This window comes from Phoca vitulina, unplaced genomic scaffold, assembly GCF_004348235.1.
Source record: "Phoca vitulina isolate PV1807 unplaced genomic scaffold, GSC_HSeal_1.0 scaffold6, whole genome shotgun sequence".
Taxonomy (NCBI): domain Eukaryota; kingdom Metazoa; phylum Chordata; class Mammalia; order Carnivora; family Phocidae; genus Phoca; species Phoca vitulina.
In genome coordinates this window covers 54111301-54123285 of record NW_022589709.1, presented here as the reverse complement: position 1 = coordinate 54123285, position 11985 = coordinate 54111301, and the positions used below count along the sequence as shown (strand labels likewise).

Below are 11985 nucleotides of genomic sequence, written 5' to 3'. Positions count from 1 at the left end.
TGGGAGGATGGGTTAGCCTGGTGATGGGTATTGAGGAGGGCACGTTCTGCATGGAGCACTGGGTGTTATGCACAAACAATGAATCATGGAACACTATATCTAAAACTAATGATGTAATGTATGGGGAATTAACATAATAAAAAAAATTAAAAAAAAAAAAGAAAAGAGGATAGTTTGAGTATATTTTGCTGGCCAGTTTGCTTATCTAGCTCATGTCCCTTACCCTAACAATGTTCTGCATGTGTTTTAAGGTGTATAGACTTTAGGTATGATTCAGAAGTGAATAGACAAATTATGAGACTAAGAAAATAAGATATTTTAAATTCTAAAATGTACACTATGTCTTTTTCTTTCCATGTACAACTAGAGACACAGCCCAGTAAGTACAAGATTTTATATTTTTACCTACTGACTTAAAAAAAAATCCTTTTAATGTTTGAACGTTGATTTTCAAAGTACTTGTTTTAAATTTTTTAAACTAGCAGATCACAGTATCTTGCTGTAGGTACTAACATTTTGATAATCTTTTACTATAAAACACTGAAAGTTTTTTTTAATGTAGTTTATAATTGAGTAGATATACTAAAAACAACTTAAAATTGGATGCCCATTAACATTTTATGAAGTATGAACCTGGCTGGCTCAATCTGTTAGAGCATGCAACTCTTGATCTTAGCATTGTGAGTTCAAACACCGTGTTGGGCGTGGAACCTACTTAAAAAAATTAAAAATATATTAAAAAAATTTTTTTTTTTTTTACCAAGTATTTCATTACCAAATTATTTGTTTAATGACACGTAGTGTTTGCATTTCTGTTTTAGGTGCAGATGAATCGGAATTCATCTAGTAAGTTTGACATTTGAATTGGTTATTTTATGTCTATTAAAATTTATCAGGCAGGGGCGCCTGGGTGGCTCATTTGGTTAAGTGTCTGCCTTCAGCTCAGGTCATGATCCAGGGTCCTGTGATCGCGTCATGTCGGACTCCCTGCTCGCTGGGGAGCCTGCTTCTCCCTCTCCCTCTGCTGCTCCCCCCTGCTTGTGCGCACTCTCTCTCTGTCAGATAAATAAATAAAATCTTTAAAAAATTTTATTAGGCAGTTTGCTAAGCTTATTGTAGCCTTACATATGTAGTTAGAGAAATAAATGGTTTGTTCTCATCACAACTGTTAACAACAGACTAGAAGGATACTAACTTTAAACAGAATACAACTTAGGTATATTATTTCTTTTAGCATTTAGACATGCCTTAAAGTTTAATACTTGGCTACAACATTTTTCAGAAATCAACAAAGCCAAAGATAACAATGTTAAAACTGTTTAACTGGCATAACTCTGCCTCATGAACCAGAAGGCATTATGAGATGAGTAAGTTTTAGCTTTACTTACTTATAAGTCATATCATAATTGCAATTTGTATTGTATGGTTTTTAGTATAGTAACTTAATTATACTAAAAAATTGGGGGGTGGGAGCTGGCATCTTCTGCAGCATCATCATTAAAAATATCGAAGAGGGGAAAAAGTAGAGTTGAGGCAGCCTACTCAAAAGTTATGCAATTTTGTAAACATAAGGCTTAATAAAAATCATAACATCAATCCTATTAAAAATTCTACCCATAACAATTAGGGATACCTGGGTGGCTCAGTCGGTTAAGCATCTGCCTTTGGCTCAGGTCATGATCCCGGCATCCTGAGATCAAGCCCCAGGTTGGCCTCCCTGCTCGGTGGGGAACCTGCTTCTCCCTCTTCCTCTTCCCATCCCTGCCCCCCCCCCTTCAGTTCACGCTCTCTCCTTCAAATCAAAATTTTTAAAAAAATTCTAGCACAATTGACAAGACTTATTAAATGCATAATAAATACCAAACTAAAAGTAAGATTTTAGTTTAAAAAAAAAAATGGTGAGTAGCTTATTGATATAGGGATGCCAGGAAAATGAGGATAAAAGTGGACTGCTTTTATGCAGTTACTTACGAAAGGGCAAATTGCAGAAACATGGAGGAGAACAGCACAGTAGGTACTTTGGGGCCAAACAGAGGGCCAAACTGAGCTCAATGTGGGACAGTGTAGTAGGAAGGGACATCACGTACAGAGTGGTATTCCTCATAGTTTGCTGCACTTATCCATGTTGCTGTATTTTCATTCATCAGCTATTGGTTAGTGATCTAAGACATTAAGGTGCAGGGAAATTTGCTTATGAACTGACATGACTTTTGCACATTACTGAGTCTCTTTACTTTTGTACAGTTGCTAATGAAATGATTCACATTACCAGTGCAAAAGGGAGCAAAACAGCCTATCTTATCAAGACTGTTGCTCTAGGTTCCTATAAAAATTTTAATTTTTCAAGATATCCTTCAAGAATAACTATTTTTGGTCAACATAATAATCAATATTCTTAGAACTTGAAAAATGCTTTCATGATTCATCAACTATAATTCTTGAGTAATACTTACGTATTTCAACGTATGTTCTAACTTTTATAGTTCTAGCCCATATTTCAGTGATCTGAACAGCAGTTTTATTTTCATGAATATGATAGTTTCATTGACCTAAGTAATTTCTTACCAAAGATGTTAGAAGAAATGAGGACATAGCAGAAATTCAGCTATTATTTTGATATTCTTAGATGATATTGTTAGCATGTTAGAAAACTTGTTGAAGTCTTATTTTCCTGGGGCGTCTGGGTGGCTCAGTCATTAGGCGTCTGCCTTTGTTCAGCTCAGGTCATGATCCCAGGGTCCTGGGATCGAGCCCTGCATTGGGCTCCCTGCTCGGCAGGAAGCCTGCTTCTCCCTCTCCCACTCCCTCTAAATTCCCTCTCTCGCTGTGTCTCTCTCTGTCAAACAAATAAATAAAATCTTAAAAAAAAAGTCTTATTTTCCTTTTCTTCATAATTTAAAAAACTGTTACCAATTCCACGATTTTAAAATTGTTCATAGTAATGAGTTATGCATATAATGTTTCTCTTAACATTTAAATATTACTCAGATTATGAATTTTTTCATATTTCGATTTTTTTAATTAGGTGAAGAGCTAACAAAATCAAAGCCGTGTGCTGCATCCAATGAGTAAGTTTCATAGTTATATTTTATTTTTAAATAGACTATTCATAGCAGTTTTAGGTTCATAGCAAAATTGAGGGGAAGCTACAGAGGTTTTGCATATATATTCTCTGCCCCCATATATGCCCAGCCTCCTTCACTAGCAGAATCCCCCACTAGAGTAACACATTTGTTAGAACTGATGAACCTACACTGACACATCATTGTCACCGTGGTTTACATTAGGATCCACTCTTGTTCTTATGTATCCTATGAGTTTTGACAAATGGGTAAGGACATGTGTCTCTACCATTATGGTGTCATACAGAATAGTTCAACTGTACTAAAAAACCTTTGTCCTCTACCTGTTCATCCTTACCCCTTTGCTGTGTTTAGAATTAAATATTCTTTTGTCCTTTTTTCCTAGAGTTTTATTATCTTTGCAGTTTCAGTTTGAGTGTTGGTAATCATCCTCTTTTCTAAGCTGTGAAACACTCTGTGGAGTTTCTAGCTGTTTTAAATTCTCATTTGACACTATAATTTTTTTAAAATCCTTATAAATGGCCTTGGTGGCTTCACTGCTTCTAAATAAAGGCTAATGTCCCAAGTTTGTTCATGTCTGTATTTCAACTAGTTATTCTCATGGAAATTTTCTCACTTTCTTCCTTCAGTTTTGGCTGTGACTGTGTAAAGTAGATTGTCCTTTTCATGAACTTCAAAACAACGAAGTGTCTCAATTAAGTTAAAAAGGCTAGAAAACATGTTGCTAGCTCTTTTTAAAAAGAAAAAAATGTTTTAAGCCAGTGTTTCATGGGTCCTTTTTCATTTCAGTATCTGTCAATAAGAATACATTCTTTTAATTTCTTTTTTGCATAAGTAAAAGTATAGGCTTCATTAAATGGATAGCTTAAGATAATTTGATACTTTGAAAACTAGGCACTAATTGAGCACAGTGATGGTATTCATTTATCATTTTTAAAGGTAAGTTCAGTGTTTTAAAAATTTTGTTTTTAGTAATTTATGCAGTTGTGATTCTACGTTTTATATACAGGATGTAGTGTGCTTCCATGTAGGTGCATGTTGAGATACTAGATATGTGCTTATAGATAATTGTACCATTTTCATTGTAATGAGCCTGTTTTCTAAGATTTAAAAACACTGTATTAAATAATGGCAGTTTGATACATTAAAATATTGTTTTAACGGGATTAATCTTTTTAACACCTTAAATATATATAATTTTTACTTGTCAGTCATAGCTCAGTAAAGCTGGAAGTAATTTAAGAGGTGGTGGCAAAGTTCAGGTACTTCAGGATTTTAGAGGTTAGACATCTTAAAAGGCGTACGACTAAAATGAAAAAGAGAAACATTCATATAAAAGCTTTTATTAAAGTAAAGAGCTGGAAGTTGAATCCTGAGAGAAATTAGTCCGGTGGATTTCAAGGGGTCATTGGTGGGAAATCTTTGGTTATACAGCATGTTGAGTTGTTTGAAACTTGAAAGTTGATGCTCTTGATGATTTTGTCCATCGTCTTGATGACCTCTCGTAAAAAGACATGCATGATCCAAACATTTCACTAGACTGCCTCAGTGGCCCAGGCTGTGGATTGTCTAGGGAGAAGTCCTGCCCTTGCATGATCTACTATAGTAACCAGACCTTTGAAATTTATGTCAAGCTGTTGGGCTTACTTCTGTACTTGCCAATTTCAAAGATGAAGGAAAGGGTAAAAGATTTTTTTAAAAGTACTTAACTCTGACCTTATAAAATTTCTGCCTGATTTCCTGTGCATGATTTGGTGCTAGGTGTGAATGAACAGACCTGACACTACTATAGAATTAAGTACCTTTGTGTCCTTGGGCAGCTCATTTAGACTCCAGTGGGCTGCTTTTCTTCATTGTAAAGCTGAAATGATTTCTATTCTTACAGCCCGAAACACAGTATAAGAAGGTGTGATTGGTGCCCATTATCTTCTCTACTGCCTCCTACATAATGTTACTAGAAGTTCTGCTTATAGTAGTTAAAAAAAAATTTTAATTTAAACCGGTATTTGTTAAGTTTCTTCACATATTCCATTGGCAGAATATCCAACTTTTAAATGCTATATATTTAGCTATTACAATTCTGTGAGATAAAAGTGACTAAATTTTATACTAATAAAATATTCCTTTGTTAAAATCTTTATTTGTAAAATGTTATGGCAGGAAAGGGACCAGTGATTTACTTGCTTGGGATCCCCTGTTTGGACCATCTCTTGATTCATCTTCTTCAACTTCACTAACTTCGTCATCATCATCAGGTAATGTGTGTGTGTGTATGTGTATATATATATTTAAACTGAGGAATTCATTAGTCACTTTTGTGTTATACTTAGTGATAAAAAATATTCTTAACTTACCCTCTCATATTGCCAGATAAAGTGATTTTATACTGGTTTTGTTAGCTGAAGGACCTATGGCTTAAACAAAAATTTATGAAACACCAATTTTTTTTAATTTATGTATTTCTATGCATCATTCCCTTATCAGTGCCCAAATAATTCTCACTGTTCTTAGATAATTCCACTGCATAGATGTGCATTAGTGTTATCAGTCTTTTCTTACCAGACATTTGAGTTGCATCCAGTTTTCTAGTATTATGAAAATCCATGGATAGAATTTTGTGTACGTTTCGTAATACCCTTATAATTTATCAGTACAACGTTTTGAGTCTCAAGATATACCCATTGATATTTATTGCCAAACTGCTTTCCAGAAAGGCTTTAGCACTTCCCAAGCAATGTGTCAAAGAACTTGATGAATGCTTTTTAGTTGTTGTTTTGGCAAGAATATGTTCATTTTCTCTTTTCTTCAAAATATAAAATCCCACTAGCCAACAATCCAAGTAGGCATCAAAATGCTTGTTTAATAAAACCACTGCTTGTTCAAAGCAAGAAAATAAATTCACTTTAAGTTGGTCTTCAGCCTTCTCTGGGATTTCATGAATGCTGTTCAGTATTTGGGGTTAGGAGAGTGATGGAATGGTGAGGAGAGAACTTGAATTGATCGAGTTCATGCCACGTTGCTCTGCTAGGAGTTACACACACTCTGTTTAGTTTCACTTCATTAACTGCTCCATGAAGTCCATTTTAATGTCCCTGTTTGTAGATTAAAAAAAAAGTAAAGCTCAGAGATGATCAGGAACTTCTCTGAGATCATTTCATAGGAAATGATGAGGCATTGATTCAAACCTGGATCTTACCAATTTTAAAGTCTTCATTCTGTTCATTGCACTCTGACATATTAACTAAACTATAAGCCATTCCAAAACATTTTACTATTAATAAAGTAAACACCGGTATTTAAAATTAGATTGTTCATAAACCAATTTTTAAAAGAAATTATAAATGGATGTTAGGCAACCTTAACTCCAATTTGGAATTTTGAAGGAGCAGTGATCTATATTTAATACTTGTAAAACAGCAAGAAACAATGAAAGATTGTTGAACATAATCTGAAGTGGCATTATAGCCTTCCTCAATAGGCATATTATTATTTAGTTTTATAAAACTAAACCTAATAGATTGTATAAGAAAAGTAAGTATACAGGAAAAACTGAAGTTGTCATTACAGTCTCTTTTTTGTTTAGTGAAAATGTCAGAATGATGTTTTGTATTTAGAATGAAGATCGTTCTAAGTATGTTTTTCAATTTTGTTAATATATTTAAAATTATTTTTTCAAAATACTGAATAAAAATTTTCCACATTGGTATCACAGAGGCTTTAGTTATATAGAAATTTCTTCCTAACTCTGCCCATAGTTTCTTACTCTTTTTCAGCACTGTCTCTTCCTTTTCAAAAAAGTTCTTGCTTTTCCTCTTGCTGACTGTCTCAAGTATGTTTCACCCCTATCACTTTTAACTTCAGGTTAAAAATGGTTCATTTTTGTTCAGTGGCCATTTGATGTGTAGTAGCTATGAAATAAAAAGTAACAAAAGGTTAATACATGTTTTAAGTTCACTTTTGTATGCATTTTTACCTTCCTATACAGTCTGAAAAATGATGTCAAATTATTTTACCTTTCCAAGAATGTTAGTCATGTTGAAAAGTGATGATGGTAAAAATCTCAAAAGATTTGACAAGGTGAAAAGGTGATAGTGCTGTGTTAGCAAAGTGCATGACTGGCTAGTGGTAGATAAAATCTAGTGTTGGAATTAATATAAAAAACTAGTCTAATATTTTTCAAAAGATAATTTTAAGGGATTTTTGCAGATTACGAGTGCTCAGTTAATTCATGAACAGAAGAAATGGTCTACAGTAAGACTTCTCATAGGAGGGTTTTATTTATATATCAGTGTTTAGACTTTTACCAACTGTTAGAGATACCTTTTGCTCCTCTCAGAAAACAGAAATAATTAATGGCTTTATATATTTTGGACCTTCAGTTTTACTCATATGTTTTTTAAGTTTCTTAATGCACGTACTTATTTTCCTCAGTTAATAGAAAATTTGGGCTCAGGTTTTTGTTTAAAAAATGTATTACTACATTTTTCTAGTTTTGAGTGATTAAAATAACATTAACCTGAAACAAGAAAACTATTTGGCCATGTAGATTCATGCTTTTGTTCAAGAATTTTCCTGTTGCTTCTGGTTTTCAACTGCTTTCCCCTCCTTCAGCTTAAGGAACTTGAAGAGTGCAACAGAAACTCTTTGTCTCCCAATAATTTGTTTGAGTGTATAGTAATTGAGTCTTTACTTGAAAGCAGCATGTATTTGGAATTTGAAAAAGCAAATTGTGATTATTTGAAAGAGCTGAACTTTAACAGTTCTACCAGGCTAGGTTTGTTTGGAGTCAATCTTACTGTCATTTAAAGGACAGGCCATTTGTCAGTAATGAAGCTCAGGTATACAGGTCTCTATGATGTTAAGCTCTCACAAGCTTGAAATAACTTGGATATCAGTCAGTGCTGTTTTCATTGATAATGAGCCTATCTTTAAAGTCAGTATGTCATAGCACAGGGAAGTGTTACGGTTCTCAGGTTGGTGCACATTTCTTCCAGTGTACTGTTTAAAGTAGGAGCGCAGCATGAAAGAAGTGGTGCTCGCTGGAAGAAGGCAGCAGCCTTAGAATCTACACATGGTTTCTTGGCAGCTTTATGTTGTTTCCTTCAAGCAACTTGAACTGTGCTTGTATCTAATTATCCCTTCCTAGGACATGCTTTCTAAATGATTCCATACCCCTCACGCTGTGACTTTCACGCCTCTGTGACTACCTTTCCTGTTGCCTCCATTCTCCTTCCTTTCACACCTACATTGCTTCATCAGTGACCATGGGTCGTCAGTTTGTTTTTCCATGGATATACTGAGGCCTGTTGATATATTTTTAACTTTGCACATCTGCAAACTTAATGTAATGATTTATATTTCTTCCCATCCATATTCTTCAGTCTGAATTACAGCCCCACCTTTTAGAATGAACCAAAGGGATTTGAAAATCCTTTAAAATAAAGATGACTTAAACAGGGATGCCTGTGTGGCTCAGTCGGGTAAGCATCTGCCTTCGGCTGAGGTCATGATCCCAGGGTCCTGGGATCGAGTCCCTCGTCAGGCTCCTTTCTCAGCAGGGAGCCTGCTTCTCTCTCTGCCTGCCGCTCCCCCTCTCTCCCCCTCTCTGACAAATAAGTAAAATCTTTAAAAAAAAAAAAAAAAGAAAAAAGATGATTTAAATGTATTTGCTTCCATTCTTCACTCTTGTTTTGATTATGCTAATACATTCGTGACTTTTGATGAGGTACACTTGGATTTCATTAATTTCTACCAAGATGGAGTTATTTTTAATTAGGACTACTCAGGTTAGTGTCTGATTTATAAAGTGGCAAAACTTGCAGATGGCGTTGAAAAACAGTGAACATTAAATTTATGTAGGATTTAGGAGCAGTGAATGTTAATAGGATTTCTATAAGGTGTTTTCTTACCAAAAATTATAGTGATTTGGAGGAATTTTTTTCATAAATAAGATATTTTTAATACTTCTAATTATCACCAGAAACTTTGCAATGTAATTCAACTTGTAATTTGACTTTTAATTAAGGTAAGTGTTTTATTTAGAGTTCATGTTACTACTTCGAAGGTGTTACTTCAAAGGCTTGGTCTTACATTACTGTCTGTAAGTAGATGGACTGGCAATAAACTAAAGACCTTAGCCTTCAATTGGTTTATTTTCACTAGCTTATTTGTCAGATTTTATTTTTTTACGGGTATAAAGAATTGAAATAGGAATACAGTTGATGTGTGTCAGTTCTACTGAAAAGTTAATGTTTTTTGTTTTTTGTTTTTTTTCCAGGAATATTGTTAGCTTCAAGAAAAGCCTATTTGATAGATTCCCAGTATTTCACCAAATATCTGTAATTATATATATATATTTAAAAACTCCTGAAAATGAGCTTTGAGTCCTAAGAGTTCCTCTATAATAGGATGTCGTTATGTAAGGATTGCTACAAACTAATGATTTTCTTCAAATTCTCTTTTTCCCCTTACCAGCCAGGCCCACAACTCCTCTTTCTGTAGGCACCATTGTCCCACCTCCAAGGCCTGCTTCCAGACCAAAGCTTACTTCAGGCAAACTCAGTGGGATTAATGAAATAGTATGTACTCAGGTGTTTGTTTGTTTGTTTTAAATTATAACTGTTTGATTTAAGATGCAAATGGTATTTTTTCTATATGCCCCTTTACAGTTAAGCACTTGGAATTATCTACTTGAGTCTTCAAAGAGTAGAAAAGTTTCCCATCCAACATTTCCCTTTACTCCCTCATATTATCTCAGTGATCATACACATGGATTGATACATTGCTTAGGAGGAAAGGAGATTCCTGAGAAAGTTAGCACATAAAAGTACCATTCAGTAATCATTCTTTCACATTTAAGAAGCAATACTCATGTAACTCTGCTTTAAGTCAAATACTAAGGAAGAAATGGTGGCCTGTTCTTAGGGCTTAGAAATATACTGGCAGGAGAATCCTGGAGGGAATCTAGTCCAGCTTTGTTTTATACATAAAGAAACTAGAGTTTGTTCAGGTCACTTAACTGACTTGTCAAAGTACATGTTGCTTCAGGAAAAAAGTATTGGCCTACAAAAGTTGTCAGATAATTAAAGAAAATCTACAAGTTACATTCAGAGTGAGGCTCTCCCAAACCACCTGCCTCTCATCTCTTCTACTTTGCTTCATGTTTTACACTAATTACCAGTGTTATATTTCTAAAAGTCAAGCTTAACCTTTTTCCCCAGATAGACGTCTCCAGTGGTTCCCCATTATCCATGTGGTTCAATGTTTTAGCTGAATGTACAAGGCTTTTTATCAAGTTGTCTCAACACCTAGGTTATTACCAGACTAACTGCCCAAGTTTCTCCTCTATGCAACCTATGTTCCAGCCCTTTGAAACTTTCCACTGTTCCACCAAACACATCATGTTCTTTTATGCATCCGTGTTTTATTTTGCTCCCTTTACTAAAATGTCCCTCAGCTGTCTATGTAGGACACTGGTCTCTTTTTTTAAGAACCAGCTATCGTCTAGCTAAAGCCCTCTTTGATCATTACTCTTCCCCAAGTAGATTTAATCATTCTCTTCCTTATACCCCTATACTTTGCTCATATTTCTTCTGGTGCACAAATTCCATTGTATATACTTTCCTTGTGTGTTCCCCTTCACCGGACTATACCTTTGGCGAACTCATACTTTGCATAATGCCTGTCACATAGTGAGGAGATGTTTCATGAATAAATGAAAAGGCTGGAGCACCAAGTGTTGAAATGGTGACATCTTTCTCCTTTTATCCTAACAAACAGACCTAAGGAAGTGAACTCAAAGACTCTAGGTACAGGCTGCCAAGGAGATGATGATTATTTGAGTAATATAAAAATGACTGCCTCTTAGTAACATGGGATTTTTTCCTGATTATAAGAGATCATGTAAAATTTGGGAAATAGATAAAACAGAAAATTAAAATCCCTTCCATATTTCATGACCCAAAGATATCCACTTAACCTCTTTTCTTATACCCTTTCATTAATTTTTGAGTGCTTAGGTATTCATTTGCAGTAAAACATAGTTGTTAAAAAAGCACAGCTTATTAGTGACTAATTACCTGAGCAACATTAACCAAGTTATATATTTGGAGTCTCTGTTTCCTTATCGGTAAATGGGTATAAAGATAATAGGTGGTGTGAGACTTAAATGAGTTGCTTGGAATGCAAGTAATTGCTCAAAAAAGTTAACTGTGAATGATAAATCAAAGGTCATACCTTACATATTTTTTATTCTTCACTTGAAAATATTTTGGGGATATCTATTTCATGAATTATTCAATAGATTTCAAACTTCTTTCAAGTGGTAGAATCCTTTGTCAAATGATCTTAAGTTGCAAATCTATTAAATAAGTAAAAGTGGGACATTTCTACTTGAATCTTTCACCCTTTATTCCCTGCCCTAGCCTTGCAAACCTTCTAGAAACCACCCTGAGGGCTTCAAGGAGCACCTTTTGAAACGACTGCAGAGCATAAATGCTCTTACAACACCACTGTCTGTCAGCATTAAATTTTCAAAGGTTTTTAGAAATGTGATTATTTGACATTTAGTTTATTTCCAAGTTTTCATTATTCAGCATTGCCTTAATGATTTCATTATAAACAATGTCTTAATGAATATCCTTTTATTTCTTTGCATACATTATTAGTAAAAAATTTTAAAGTAAAATTCATGAACTAAAGGCACATTTTTAAGACTCTTGATTATTGCTGTATTGCCCACCAGAAAGGTTATGCTGATTTGAATTCTCTCCAGCTGTACATCAGAGTGCTCTTTTCCTTGCATGCTTGTATGTGCACTTTTCTGGGGAGACTAGATGTTCACAGGGTCTATAATCACACCCTTTCACATTTCGATAGGGAATGCCTCATTGTTCTAGAGCAG

General features: G+C 34.5%; 1 protein-coding gene across 3 annotated transcripts in view; it reads left to right on the top strand.

Annotated features, from left to right (window-relative positions):
- The window catches only part of FCHO2 (FCH and mu domain containing endocytic adaptor 2), a 126339-nt gene that overhangs the window by 85619 nt on the left and 28735 nt on the right, over positions 1-11985 (top strand). For 2 of the 3 annotated variants that reach the window (XM_032404233.1, XM_032404234.1), the window contains exons 14-18: positions 368-379; positions 822-846; positions 3026-3068; positions 5244-5338; positions 9558-9661. In XM_032404233.1, the coding sequence (XP_032260124.1) occupies positions 368-379; positions 822-846; positions 3026-3068; positions 5244-5338; positions 9558-9661 (279 nt within the window). The remainder of the gene's footprint in view (positions 1-367; positions 380-821; positions 847-3025; positions 3069-5243; positions 5339-9557; positions 9662-11985) is intronic. The other variant, XM_032404235.1, reaches the window with a different exon arrangement.